The sequence below is a fragment of the Rhinopithecus bieti genome, unplaced genomic scaffold (genome assembly GCF_001698545.2).
Source record: "Rhinopithecus bieti isolate Rb0 unplaced genomic scaffold, ASM169854v2 scaffold_36959, whole genome shotgun sequence".
In the NCBI taxonomy this organism is placed as follows: domain Eukaryota; kingdom Metazoa; phylum Chordata; class Mammalia; order Primates; family Cercopithecidae; genus Rhinopithecus; species Rhinopithecus bieti.
In genome coordinates, this window is record NW_016816945.1 from 1524091 (window position 1) to 1538440 (window position 14350).

Sequence of the window (14350 nt, forward strand, 5' to 3'; positions counted from 1 at the left end):
CAACCTCCTGAATAGCTGGGATTATAGGTATGAGCTCCCACGGCTGGCCATATGGTTCCCTATTTTTAAAAAGTGGACCACTAGGCTCGATCACTATCACTCTCCCTAGCTCCTTCTGCATAGGGCTGAGCAGAAAGCCTACCATTCTCACAAGGATATAAACCCACACACCCTATAACAGATGATCTCCTGTGACACTGCCTAAACCCCCAATAACCTGGATTCTATATTAACAGGAGAGAAAGTTGTATGAACGCTTCCATGGCCAAGTAGAAGTTAAAAGTCCTGCCCCATGCGAACCTCCCCTTGTTGAATCTGTAGACTTTTACTGAACAGAGCAATGACAACATATAACACATACTTGATAAAATTGTATTTTTTTTACAGTCATTTGTACAATTTGTTACAAAACCATAGAAGACTACAACTTGTTTTAAATCATTTTTGGTCTGCAAATATGTAAAATCTGTGTGCAATTATCATGTATTTACAGGGTCTTGTGTTAGTCATTTTCAATGATTATTCCAAAAATGTCACACTCTCAACATAAGACATGGCTTAAGATAAATATATTAGTAAATAAATATTCTGAGAACATATTTCCATAAATGAAATGTGCTGCTATACATATACAGAATATACATAAGTTGTTTTCTAGCTTTTAAAACATTTTTTAAAATGGTAATGTTGGAAAAGAGCCCTTAGACCATTTTATTACAAAATTTTACAGCAAAGTCTTTACAAAATCTCTTTTAAGTGCTATGGGAGAAATTTAAAATTTTAAAATAGTGCCTTGTTAGACCAACACAATAGAAAGAGTTTACATAAAGAGTAGAAAAAGGCAGTTCTGTTTAAAGAATAATATTCTCGATTAGTAATTTTTTTTTAGACCTCATTTTAAAAGCATTAGTCCTGCACAAACTTCGAGTAGAGACTAGCAGCACATAAATATGTGAGCAGTGGGACACATGGGGCTTTATTTTATAAAAGGACTTGGGTTTAGGAGGAGATGCTGGAAGGAGCTGAGGTTAAAGCCAGCTTACTGGGGCTGCATCCGTAAAGAGGTACCTTGTTGGTAAATACCCAAACTTCCACGTTTAGCTGGTTCTAGAACTCTTCACTGTACATGGCTGTCCTGGACCCAGGGCTGGGTCACTTAACCATGCCCAACTGTCACACCCCAACTTAGAGGGATTGGGGGCAGGGGTTCTCAGTGGAAAATGAGATACTCCCAGTTTCCATGGCTATAAAACCACTACAAACCACTCAAGAGTCCACCTAAAAGGGTATCTGCCATTGGTGGAACCTTAAAACTTCAAAGAGGACATTTCTTTTGATTTATGTGTGAAAAAAATAAGACCATTGGTTATTTTATTCTGGTGATCTCCCTGTCTGAGAAGTGAACACAAATTTAAAAGACAATGGTTGGTGTTACCAGCGCGGTGGCTCACGCCTGTAATTCCAGCACTTTGGGAGGCCGAGGCGGGTGGATCACCTGAGGTCGGGAATTCAAGACTAGCCTGACCAACATGGAGAAACCTCGTCTCTACTAAAAATATAAAATTAGGCCGGCGTGGTGGTGCATGCCTGTAATCCCAGCTACTTGGGAGGCTGAGGCAGGAGAATCACTTGGACCCGGGAGGCGGAAGTTGTGGTAAGCTGAGATCGCGCCACTGCACTCCACCCTGGGCAACAAGAGCGAAACTCCGAAACTCTGTCTCAAAAAACAAACAAACAAACAAACAAAGACAATGGTTGGTATTTGGTATTTAAGGTTTTAAAATTGCATTTTTGTTTCTACCACCTGTAAGCTACAAAAATTAAATGGGTTTCTTTTGCCATCTGCGGTTATCACTGGCTCAAGTGAAAACTAGACACGCTTATTTTAATAAGCCCAGTGGAAGCCACATTCCGCACTCATCTATTTATTGCTTAAGGCTATTGAGGGGTGGTTTTCCAGCCAGGGCTAAAGAAAGCCACTTTGGGAGTTCGGTTTCAGACGAGGAAGAAAATATGCACTCAAAGGCATTAAAAACAAAACAAAACAACCCCCCCCCCCAAACAACAACAAAATCTCAATGAGAAGCTGCTTTTTGCAGTTCATATTAAAAGTCAGATCCCGCTTCCTTAAAACCATGTAATGCAAGCTGCTGTCCTTAGCAGCTGCTACTCCTGGCCCGAGAAATGAAGGCGTCCCAGATCACATGTCACCAGCTTAGGCGCTTCTCACACCCTTGGTAACAGGTGTGCGGGGCACAGTCCGAGGAGCAGCCCTCAAGGGACTGCACCCGAGGATGGAGGATGGATCTCGCCAGTGAAGCCTCAATGGCAAATGCTTTGATCATTTGATGTTGGAATAGATGTCAAATCCTAGCTAGAGATAAGTAAATTTCCTCATCGTACGCTAAGGTTAAGAAAAACATTCTGATAGAGTGAGATTCTCGTTCAAGACTGGAGAAAGACCAGCACCATCACCTGGCAATCCAGGTGGTCCTTGTTCTCCTACCCACAGGGGGCCAGGTCTCAAGTTTCCTATTCTCAAGCGAGCTTTCAGACCCAATGGGCCAGTTCTTTCAGATGGCAACAAATATCTGATGAATGAATGAATAAATACAAGTGACCAGAAGAGTTAGTGAACACAAGGACTAATATGATTAGTTCCCTCTAAAAAAATTTTTTTTAAAGAACAAGGAATACATTGGACAAAAAGGATGACAATCCCTGATTTGAAATAGCTTTAAATAGATTCTCTCTCCCTTTTAAAAATGAAACACCTTAAAACCACAACGGTTTGGGCTTTTAAACTCTCCCCTTCCCCTTAATAAAAAAGGCTGGAAAATATACAAAACCTACCCTTTGGGTGTAAACTATCTGATAGTCTCTCTCTCTGTCTCATGGAGAATGAATACATAATAGTGCATTAGGTAGACAGGATAGTAGACATCTGCAGACGAGATGAGCAATTTCAGCCATGAGGCAGAGGACTGAATAACCCTGAAGCAGAGCTTCCATGGGGAAACGGGATAGGAAAGGTATCATTCAAATGGAGCTCAGTGCAGACCTCGTAGGTCCAGGCACAAGCCCCTAGAAAGGCAGCCCAAGGAAGCAGCAGCCGAGGGGTGTGGCTGCCCCCACACAGACGCATGCGCACTGCACATCAGTGTGCCGCTGGGTCAGTGGAGAGCACTCTCCCCCAGCCCCAATGGACACCAAGGCCACAAAAGTACATTCCTTCTGGGTGTCTGTCCCCACACACCCCATCGAGCCATTTCTGCAGCCAGTGGCAGAGAGCCCAAAACATTTTTGCAAAGGACTCCAAAGTCAGGACAACCAAAGGGGACAGCCTCCTCTTCCCTGCCCCGAGGGTCAGAGTTCAGGTTGAGGGTCCCAAGAACATGCCCTTACTATGACCTGGACCTCAGCCAAGACCAGCGCTGTGAACTCTGTTGTTTCACTTGGGACCATGACCTGAGGGGACAGATTGAGGGCACTGGGCAGAATTGTCCCCATCACCCTGGAGCTTTCGTAGCAGCGGCTTGACCTGGCTCCGCAGGGCTGCAGATCATGTACACCCTATTCCTAGCTGCTGCCATCACCTGCCTAAAGGCGTGGGCTGGAGGGGCATGGCATCTGAGACCTGAAATAGTATACATTGGCATTTGCCACAAGAAAGAAAGAGGCAGCTTTGCACTCAGAGCCTGTACCCATATCAACTAGCTTTACTTCAAGTTTCTGGTTCATTTTCTAAGGCAGGTGAAGCCCTGAGCTTTTCAAAGGCCTGAGCTCCCTCCAGGGAGACAACAGTATCTACACACGATGTGGTTCACTTAATGCAGCAGTGATTTTTTTTTTCAGCAAAAGTTGGCGGTTAGGGTTCTTTAAAATATATATTTAAATAACTTTTTACATTTACATACAATATCTTAAAGAAAAAAACAAAAAACAAAGCAGAGAACTCAATCCCACACCTCAGAACCCCAAGCACACACACTTTACAAAACAGAACATGTTATCAAAAGAGGCAAAGGACTCGGAGAATTTTGTCTGTTGATTTGTTAATGGGGTAGGGGGTGGTTTTGCCACAGGGGGCTCACATTTTGGGTTAACAAGGAGGGCTCTCTTTATTACCACTTTTGTGTGTTTGTCAAAGCTAAAAAATTTTTTTGTTTTTGTTTTTTGAAGGAAGTCAGTTTGGAGTCTCCATACAGTTCCCCATTTCCAGGTTAAGAGTTCCTCCTGAGCTCAGGCTCCGGTGCTGCTGCTGTCTGCTGAGCGAGATCTCGGTCCTGGGAAAGAGAGAGAACAATCATCAGGGGAGGGAGCTGGCACCACACATGGGACCAGGCAAGGGACTCAGGTGGCCCTGTCCCCAGCATGTGGCAGGCCTGTGTATGCTAAAGGGCTGAAGCAGGCTCCAGTTCCCAGAGGGGCTCCATCTGTGCTGACAGCACAGGTGCCTCCTGGAGAGCCAGCCTCTCTCATTTGGATGTACAGAGCTTTCTAGAAGCCCTTAGGTAGCATGAAAACCCAGTATATTAGAGATGGTAACTGTGTGTCTGGTGTGCATCAGGCCCTGGGAAAAGCAGGAGAGAGGACCCCCTCACAGAGCTTAAGGACCTTAAGAGAAAGTAATTTAGCAATAGGATAACAGGAAGTGAACAAAGGGTGTGCAGGTGATCTCAGTGGGGGCTGGAGTGTCGCTTAATCTAAGATTTGGAGGACAGAAGTAGTGGAGAGGTCTGGGAGCTGGAGTAAGCTTGGCATATGGGGAGAATGGGATGGGGCCACAGGGGGTGAAAGCAGCAAGCAAGGAGAGTGAACCAGCTCATCAGATGGGCTGGCAGGGGCTGGATCACACAGAACTGAGTGAGATGCTACATTTATTATTATTTTTTTGAGACAGAGTCTTGCTGTGTTGCCTAGGTTTAAGTGCAGTGGTGAGATCATGACTACAGCCTCAATCTCTTGGGCTCAAGTGAGTAGCCAATCTCTTGGGCTCAGCCTCCTGAGTATCTGGGACTAATGGCATGTGTCACCCTGCCAAGCTAATTAAAAAAAAAAAAGAGATAGGTTCATTCTATGTTCCCCAGGCTGATCTCCAACTCCTGGCCTCAAGTGATCCTCCTGCCTTGGCCTTCCAAAGCACTGGGCCAGAAGTTAACTTTTTTTTTTTTTTGAGACGGAGTCTTGCTCTGTCACCAGGCGGGAACGCAATGGGGCGATCTCGGCTCAGTGCAACCTCCGTGTCTCAGGTTCAAGCAATTCTCCTGCCTCAGTCTCCCGAGTAGCTGGAACTATAGGCGCCCACCACCATGCCCGGCTAATTTTCATATTTTTATTAGACATGCAGTTTCGCCATGTTGGCCAGGATGGTCTCGATCTCTTGATCTGGTGATCTGCCTGCCTCAGCCTCCCAAAGTGCTGGGATTACAGGCGTGAGTCGACACACCTGGCCAACATTTAAAAGATTTTAAAGGTAATGCCAAGTCATGGAAAGATTTTCCAGCACAAAGACGTCAACTTTGTTTCAAAAAAGGCCACTCTGGCTCCAAGCAGAATAGAAAGCAAGACCAGTGACAGCAGACCAGTCAGAGGTTATGGCCTCTGTCCTGGAGAGGAAAATGGGGCTGGACTGAGGGGATAGCAATGAGGGTGCAGAGAAGTAGATATATTTGGGATGTACTTTGCAGGTAGATCTTGTTGCAGTGCTACTCAGAGGTGCTAGACTCCAGTTTATTACTGAGGCAGCATATTTGGAAATCTTGTAGCAATCTGATGTCTGTTGAATCTAGTAATAAAATATATGGACTTGTATCTTACATGTCTTTTGCTAAGTTTCATTTTCTGGGAATTCATTTTCATGAATTGAGGCAAAAACAAACAACTGGGGTCCTTCACAGACAGGTTGAGAAGCCCAGGAGGCTGGAGTGCAAGGGGCAGGGTGGGCATACGGATGGGTCCTAGGCTTTTTTTTGAGATGGAGTCTTGCTCTGTCACCTAGGCTGGAGTGCAGTGGTGTGATCGCGGCTCACTGCAACCTCCACCTCCCAGGTTCAGGCGATTCTCCTGCCTCAGCCTCCCGAGTAGCTGGAATTACAGGCGCCTGCTATGCCCAGCTAATTTTTTTTGTATTTTAGAGATGGAGTTTCACCATATTGGCCAAGCTGGTCTCGAACTCCTGAATTCAAGTGATTCACCCGCTTTGGCCTCCCAAAGTGCAGGGATTACAGGTGTGAGCCACTGGGTTCGGCCTTTTTTTTTTTTTTTGAGACAGAGTCTTGCTCTGTTGCCCAGGCTGGAGTGCAGTAGCTTGATCTTGGCTCACTGCAACCTCTGCTAACCAGGTTCAAGCGGTTCTCCTGCCTCAGCCTCCCGAGCAGCTGGGACTGCAGGCACCCGCCACCACCCCCGGCTAATTTTTGTACTAACGAGAATGTTTACGAAGTGGCTCCTACGTAATATCCCAACCCTGAAAGTCATGAACAGACTCCATGGTTTTGCCATGTTGGCCAGGCTGGTCTCCAACCCCCGGCCTCAAGTGATCCACGGCCTCGGCCTCCCAAAGTGTTGGGATTACAGGCATGAGCCACTACCCCAGCTGGTGCTAGGTTTTGGTGTGAGCATGTGGATGGGGAGCAGGGCAGAGGGGGAAATGAGAGCACTGCTGTGGACATGACAGGCTGCAGGCATCTTGGGGGAGAGATCCCGAGATTGTGGAAGCAGAGGGCTCAAAGGGTCTGAACTCCAAGGGAGGAGGGCCAGGCTGAGGAGTAACCCTTGGAAGTCTTCAGTCTCAGACGGTGTTTAAAGCTAACGGCAAAAAAGAAGTCATTCAGAAAATGCTTAAGACAGAAGATGACGAGACCACCGATGGAAACTCCTGCTCTGACCTACTGCCATTTCCTGCTCTCACCTGTAGCCTCAGTGGCCGTGGCGCTGGACTCCTGAGTGTCCTGGAGGGCATTAGGGAAGCTGGCCCTGGCAGCACCCACCTCCTCCGGAGGGCAGCCAGGCCGCAGCAGGGCCCTAGCCTGGCAGCACAGAGCCCGCTCCTCTTCCCGGGTTGCTCCCAGGCCCCTATGGGGCCATGGGGTGTCCGGGCCCCGCGTCCCACCCCAGGAGCCGAGGCTGTGGGTCCCTTGGCAGTCCGAGGGCAGGCCCAGGTCACAGTCCACATCCTCCGGAATGATGGGGATGCGCTGGCTCAGGTCCCGGGCCCCGGGGTAGCAGCCGGGCGGGGGCTCCTCGGTGAGCGTGTACTGCACACTCACCGAGTAGTCCTCAGTGTAGCAGCCGCTGCCCCCTCCGCCGCTGCGGGCCACCTGCTTCTCTTCATAGAAGCAGCAGGGCAGGCCCTCGTATTTCACCCCATCTGTCCTGGGCAAACGGTCGGGGTGAAGGCCGTACAGGCCCTGGGAGCTTCCTGACTGGGGCTCCCCACCCGCCGGGCCAGAGCCCTCGTAAAGGTGGGGCCCCAGGAACAAGGTGCTGCTGCCAGCTGCTCCGGCACTAGGTCCGGGTGGGGAGGGTTGGGGCTCGCAGCAGCAGGCACACGACGGCCCCTCGTGGCCCCCCTTCCAGGTCCTCCTGAGGTCCGGGGCGGCCCCAGGAGAAGCCTCGAGCCCCACTTCTGAGGTAGAGCTATTGGGCCCCCTGTGCTCCAGGGAGGAGTTGCTGCTGTAGTTCATCTCCAGGCTGCAGGTGGATACCTGATCCCCCGAGGGAGAGGCAGGGCCCGGCCAAGGCTCGCCCCGCCCAGCACCATGACTGTGCACCACCGGGAGCTCCTCGGGGGGCGGGGAGCCCTCGAAGCACACGGCAGGCCCCCGGCCCGAGCTGCCCGAGCCCCCCGCCTCACTGGCACGACAGGGGCTCCGGCTGCGGTAGATGAAGGGGTCATAGTCACTGCTGAGGGAGCTGCGGAAGGTGGAGCAGCTCCCGTACACGCCCTGGTTGCTGACCTCAGTGCAGTCTACCACAGAGTCACTGGAGGAACAATGGCACTGGCCGGAGCTGCTGCTGCTGCTGCTGCTGTCGCTGCCCGGGCAGTCGGCCAGGTAGCCACTGCACACCGAGCGGTGGCCGTGATAGCAGCTGAAGCTGGACGTGCTGCCGCTCTCCAGGTGGGAGTGGGAGGGCGGGGCCACGTGCACCACTGTGGGGAAGAGCAGGCTGCCACTGCCGCTGGGAGGAAAGGCGCTGGGAGGAAAGGCACGGGCCGGGCCCCGGGGCGTGAGGCTAGGCGGGGACTGCCCCTCCTGCTCCGGGTAGCTGAGGCCCTGGAAGTAGTAGTGCTGGTACATGGTCTCATACTGGGAGAAGCAAGCTGCCTTGGAGAAGCTGCGGCCGCTCAACTTGGGCCTGCGGAAGGGGTGGGCTGGAGAGTAGGCCCGGTGCTCCAGGCCGCAGCGGTGAGTGGCCAGGCTGTGGTCCAGGTGGAGGGGTGGGTAGCTGCGGATGTAGGCGGGGGTCTGCGGGGAATAAAGGCTCTGCTCCCCGTTCCGGTCCACGGTCAGCAAGGTGACGGGGTTGCCGTGGGAGTCCATGCTTGTCCTCGTAGGGTAGGCTGGGATGGCGTTGGTCCTGTGCACGCGGCCGGGGTAATGGACCGGCAGGGTCACCCTCTGCTGCCGACCACGTGAGAGGTTGCTGGTCTCCACACACACCGTGCTTGGGTTTCCCTTTTGTTCTGGGGACAAGCGGAGGAAACAGAGTAGGCAGGGCTGAGCATACTGGTGTCAGGGGCTAGAGGGATTTTTAAAACGGGCAGAGGCTGAAGCAGCAGGCTTGGTCACCTGCCAAGGTGCCCATTCTCACAACCCTGCCCCCAAACTCAGCTGCAGCAGCAGAGATAGGCAGGCAGAGACCTGCCTATCTGTGTGAAATGGCCCATCTCCTGTAAAGGCCCCGCTCCCAACTCCCCACTGCTCTGCCTGACTGGGCACCACAGAAGTCTGCAGAAAAGAATCAGACTGCAAGACGCCAGTGTCCCTCCATCCCTGTTTAATGACACAGTGATGCAGGAGCAACAGCACAAGCTGGCCACTGCACACTCATCATCCCTCATGGTCCTAGGAACACCCCATGGTATGGGGTGTGGGCAAACACCATTACTGTTATTGCCACTAAAGACATTAGGGGCCTCAGGCCTGGGAGAGGCCAGATGTCTTGCCTAAGGTCAGGAAGCTGCTTAATGTGAAGCCCAAACTTGAACTCAGGGTGATTCTTAATGCCAGGCTCTCCTAAGGGTTGTGCAGACAACCTCCAAAACCCAGGGCTGCCAGGCCTCCAAGTCCAGAGGGCAGTGCCACAGTGGCTCTGCTTGCTCCCAAGCGTGCGGTGTGTGTCACACTCTAGCTAGGCACTTGGTAGGGACAGCGTCCTCTAACTTGACTCTTCAGCAATGGCTGAGGCAGGTGACAGTTACCTATGATGTTGTGGCGACAGTGGGGGCAGGTGTGGTGCTGCAGCAGCCAGGGGTCCACGCACTTCCTGTGAAACCGGTGAGTACAGGGGATGACCCGCAGCTCCTGGGCAGGGAGAGAGGGGACACAGGTCTGCCTTTAGCCTCGCAGGTGTGTCCTCCTGCAGAGCCCAGCACAGACCAAGGAGCGCTGCACAGCATGCCAGTGCCCTTCCCCACTCTCTTCCCCACCTCCAATTAGGGCTCAATTTCCTAGAAGCAGGGCCCACCCGTATGTTGTAGGGAGAAGGAAACTGCCAGCAGTCAGCCCCAACCACAGTCCTCAGTGTTAAGGGAGTGGGCACGCACAGAGGCAGACGTCTTTCCTGTAGTTGAAGGAGGGCAAGCACACTCATGCCTCCACGCAGGGAAGGCCGAGGCCTTGTGCTAGTGAGGATGCGAGGCCTAGGGGTATGGAGAGAGGACCAGGTATACCCCAAGATATTCTGCATCTCTGAGGTGTTGGCTGCCCCCTGGTATCCCAAATGGGCAAGAGTAGAAAGGAAGATGCCTGGGACTCATGATTGACAGATGGGGCAGCAAAGGGGCAAAGCTCTGCTCTCCCCTCCTTTACTGGACCCTGAACCTCACCATGGGGGTACATGGTTTATAAGAAAAGCAACCTATCTAGACAGATGGAGTTATTGGGATAGAACCACCTCCAGAGTTCCTAAGCCTAAGCATCTTCCAGATTTGCTCATTTTACTTTGTCTTTCTATTTTCTGACCTGTCCAGCACAATATTCCAGATCATACCTAACACTGTGCCTGACAGAATAACAAAGGGTCTACCCTGGATCTTCTCATGGAACTCTCATTATCACCTGGAATACTGGTCAGTGTTGGGCCCATGTCACAAGAAAACGAAATCACTTGCCCAAGGTCACAAAACTAGAATCCACCCAGGCCAGGATTAGAATCCAGAGTTTGTGTAAGAATCTACTATTCTATTCTGCAAAAATTCCATTTCCATCCAACAGTCTCTGCAGCAGTGGAACATTTTCAGCAAAGGGGCATCAAATGTCTGTAATTCTCAAGTGGTTTGCTCCCTACCCCCCAAATATGTTTATGTATGCATCTGTCTAGAAAGAGGGAGAGTGAGGGAGAGTGAGCAAGTGTGGCAAAATGTACATCATGGATGATTCTAGGCCCTTGACATACATCGTCTATGGTACTAGTCTTTTCTGAAGGTCTGAAATTTTCTTTTTTTTTTTTTTTTTGAGACGGAGTCTCGCTCTGTCACCCAGGCTGGAGTGCAGTGGTCGGATCTCAGCTCACTGCAAGCTCCGCCTCCCAGGTTCACGCCATTCTGCTGCCTCAGCCTCCCGAGTAGCTGGGACTACAGGCGCCCACCACCTCGCCCGGCTAGTTTTTTGTATTTTTTAGTAGAGATGGGGTTTCACCGTGTTAGCCAGGATGGTCTCGATCTCCTGACCTTGTGATCCATCCGTCTCGGCCTCCCAAAGTGCTGGGATTACAGGCTTGAGCCACCGCGCCCAGCCTGAAATTTTCTTTCTAAGAGAGACAAGGTCTCACTCTGTTGCCCAGGCTGGCATGCAGTGGTGTAGTAATAGCTCACTGCAGCCTCAAATTCCTAGCCTCAACTGATCCTTCCACCTCAGCCTCCCAAGTAGCTAGGACTACAGGCATGATACTAGGCCCAAAATTTTTAAAGAGCTACAAGAAAAAAAAGTGAGGGATATAAAATCCCTTCTCTTTGCAAGTAAAAACACCCAGTCAAGTATCAAGTTAAGTCTCAGAATTTTCAGAAGAGCGACTTCTAAAAGTTGATGTGTGTGATGGAACACAGGGCCCTGTCCTTCTAGGTCTTGGGCACCCCTGCTGACCTGCCTATGTTTTCCCCACCCAGGACAGGTCTGCTTCTGCCATTACCTCTCCATCAATGTACTTCTCCAGACAGATGGCACAGTCGGACGTGGAGCTGCTGCTGAGTGTGTCCAGGGCCCCACAGCTCCCCTCCCGGCGCCCCTTGCTCTTGGAGTTGAACTTTCTGGTTTCCATCTTCTCCAGAGCCTGCACAGCCAGCCTGTTCATGGAATTCTGCATGGCAGAATGTGGTCTGTGTGAGGGTCCAGTACGTATGACAGTGGCAGTCACCCCAGGGACATGACACTCGATTCACTGGGTCAGGTGGACAATTCTCTATCACGCCAGAACACTTCTGAGAAGTCGCTCAAAACTCAGCCTGTCATAGCACATATTCTCCAGATGCATGGGACGTCCACGACATCAACCTAGGCTTTTCCCAAGTGGCAAGACTAGCAGGGGTCTCTCTGATTTGAAGGCAGGGGTCTCCTCCAATTACCTGGACTTGCTGCCTCCTAACTCTGCCAGACCCTGAGTTATCAACCTGTTCTATGCCAAGGGTTCCTCCTCTTTCTGTTGAAAGAGGTGGTGACAGTAAATAGACAATGTGTAAGTGCTTAGCACCTGGCAAATAGGCTGTGCTCAAAAAACACAAGCCATCATCCTGTTGGGAGTGGTCGCTTAACGTTCATGAGAACTTTGGTGATTCTCTTCTCTACAGATTGCCTTCTAGGATCCACCATCTCTCCCCTGAGACACGACCCTGCCATACATTTGCAGGTCCAGATCTCTGCTTATCCTCTCACCGCCCTCCACCCCTGAGTTTCTCCTTCCTACAAGCACAAAGTGATGTGGCAGCTGCAGTGCTACAGCAGCTACTGTTCATCAAGCATCACCCGGAGAGTCTGGTATACTGTGTAGGTGGTCTGAAGTGGGGCCTGAGACCCTGCATTTCTATCAGGCTTCCAGGTGCTGCTGGACCACAGATCCTATCTGAGGACCAAGGCTCTAGGGCGCCACTTGATGCACTGGGACAGGCAAACACTTCTCAATCACGCCAGAATAGACTTCTGAGAAAGCACTCAAAATTCAGACTGCCACAGCACATATTCTAGACCTGTGGAGTGTTTATAATACTTATTAACATTGATTTAAACACTTCCTTTGGGCCAGGTGCGGTGGCTCATGCCTGTAATCCTAGCATTTTGGGAGGCCAAGGCAGGCGGATCACCTGAGGTTAGGAGTTTGAGACCAGCCTGGCCAACATGGTGAAACCCCATCTCTACTAAAAATACAAAAATTAGCCGGGTGCCTGTAATTCCAGCTACTCGGGAGGCTGAGGCACGAGATTCACTTGACCCTGGGAGGTGGAGGTTGCAGTAAGCCAAGATCATGCCACTGCACTGCAGCCTGGGTGATAGAGTGAGATCTTGTTTCAAATAAATAAAAAAAATAAAATAAACACTTCCTTCGAAACACCTGCTGAGGATATTCCCAATGCTCAGCCTTTGTAGGACTAGCCCTTTTAGAACAGAGAAGGCACTGGGCTGTAAGTTTTGCTCTCTCTCTCTTTTTTTCTCTTTTTTTTTTTTTTTTTTTTTTTGAGACAGGGTCTTACTCTGTTACTAAGGCTGGAATGCAGTGGTGCGATCATAGCTCATTGCAGCCTCTGCCCCCCAGGCTCAAGTGATCCTCCCACCTCAGTGTCCCAAGTAGCTAGGACTACAGGTACGCGCCACCATGCCCAGATAATTTTTATATTTTTGCTAGAGATGGGGTTTTGCCATGTTGACCAGGCTGGTCTTGAACTCGTGAGCTCAAGTGATCTGCCTGCCTCGGCCTCCCAAAGTGCTGGGATTGCAGGCGTGAGCCATGGTGCCTGGCCTAGTTTGCTCTTACTTTTTTTCCATCTTTGCTGTTTCTAGGCCACTGGGAACAGGCTGCGGAGCTCAGAGTCCACAGCTGTGAGGCTCCATGTTGCACCATCAAAAAATAAGGTGGTAAGAGTCCTGGTTTTCCCCAGTGTCAGGGCAACAGGGGTTACTGCTCACGGGTTACACAGAGGCCCTACCTGACTGCGTCGCTGCTTCAGCTTGATTTTGACAAGGAGGATGAGGCAGACCAAGGAGACCACGACGAAGAAAGCCAGGAAAATCCCCATGTCAAAGTATTCAGTGGGTTGCTGGAACGGAACACAGACACAGTGAGTCACAGACTCTGCAGCCTGGTAATCGGCACATGGGCTATCTTGGCTTGGTCAGGATAAAGATGGGGTGACTGGGATGAGTTTCCCCTCAATTTGCAGGAAACTCCTGGGGTTCTGCTCACATGTACATGGTGTGCTCCCGAGGCCCAAGTAGTGCCTTCGGTGTGGCCCAGGGGGATGCCTGTGGCGATCTCAGCAGGTCCCCCAAGAGCCAAGGGGACTCTGTTGGTAAAGCCTGGCTCCCCGTGGAATACTGCAAAGTTGGCTGTAACTGGTAAGAAAGGCCCTTCCAAATAAACACAAATAATCACATTTATAGGACAAAAGAGTGAGTGTCATGTTTTGAGGGAACAGTGATTACTAACCATATAATTAATGGTTTACAACAACTCAGAAAATTGTACGCTGCTTCCACAAATATCAGCTTCCACTACAATGAGTCATATTTACCAAAGCGCTTTTTTTTTTCCTTTAAAAAGAAGCCAGCAAGTCAGTTCAGCAAACTCCCTCTACTTTTAGTTCTTACCTTTTCCTCACTACCTCCTAAAACCTCGCAGCCACCTTATCTGGGACCTCCATTTGGCCAGTGGGAATAGAGCTTTGCAAAGTGGAAGCTGCATGTATCTGGCTATGTTGTGCATGGGAAAGAATCATCCTACACTGTGAATGTCCCAATATTTGTGAGGGGGAAATAACACCAATATAGGGCACCAGCCCAAGGTTCCTGGAATTCTTCAGCTTGAGGTTTGAGCAGAAGAGGCCGGTTAAGAGTTAGTGGCCAGTAGTGTCTCTTCCACATACTTAAGAGATGCAGATGCTATTCATTAGCCATTGAACTCAATCCCAGTTGAAAGC

At 50.4% G+C, this 14350-nt stretch overlaps 1 protein-coding gene across 5 annotated transcripts in view; it reads right to left on the reverse strand.

Annotated features, from left to right (window-relative positions):
• Window positions 1–351: 351 nt before the first annotated feature.
• The window catches only part of ZNRF3 (zinc and ring finger 3), a 141187-nt gene continuing 127188 nt past the window's right edge, over window positions 352–14350 (reverse strand). For 4 of the 5 annotated variants that reach the window (XM_017855565.1, XM_017855564.1, XM_017855567.1 and 1 more), the window contains 5 exons: window positions 13361–13471; window positions 11356–11523; window positions 9428–9530; window positions 6914–8689; window positions 352–4286 (listed from right to left, as the gene is read on the reverse strand). In XM_017855565.1, the coding sequence (XP_017711054.1) occupies window positions 4243–4286; window positions 6914–8689; window positions 9428–9530; window positions 11356–11523; window positions 13361–13471 (2202 nt within the window). In that variant the 3' untranslated portion in view covers window positions 352–4242. The remainder of the gene's footprint in view (window positions 4287–6913; window positions 8690–9427; window positions 9531–11355; window positions 11524–13360; window positions 13472–14350) is intronic. The other variant, XM_017855568.1, reaches the window with a different exon arrangement.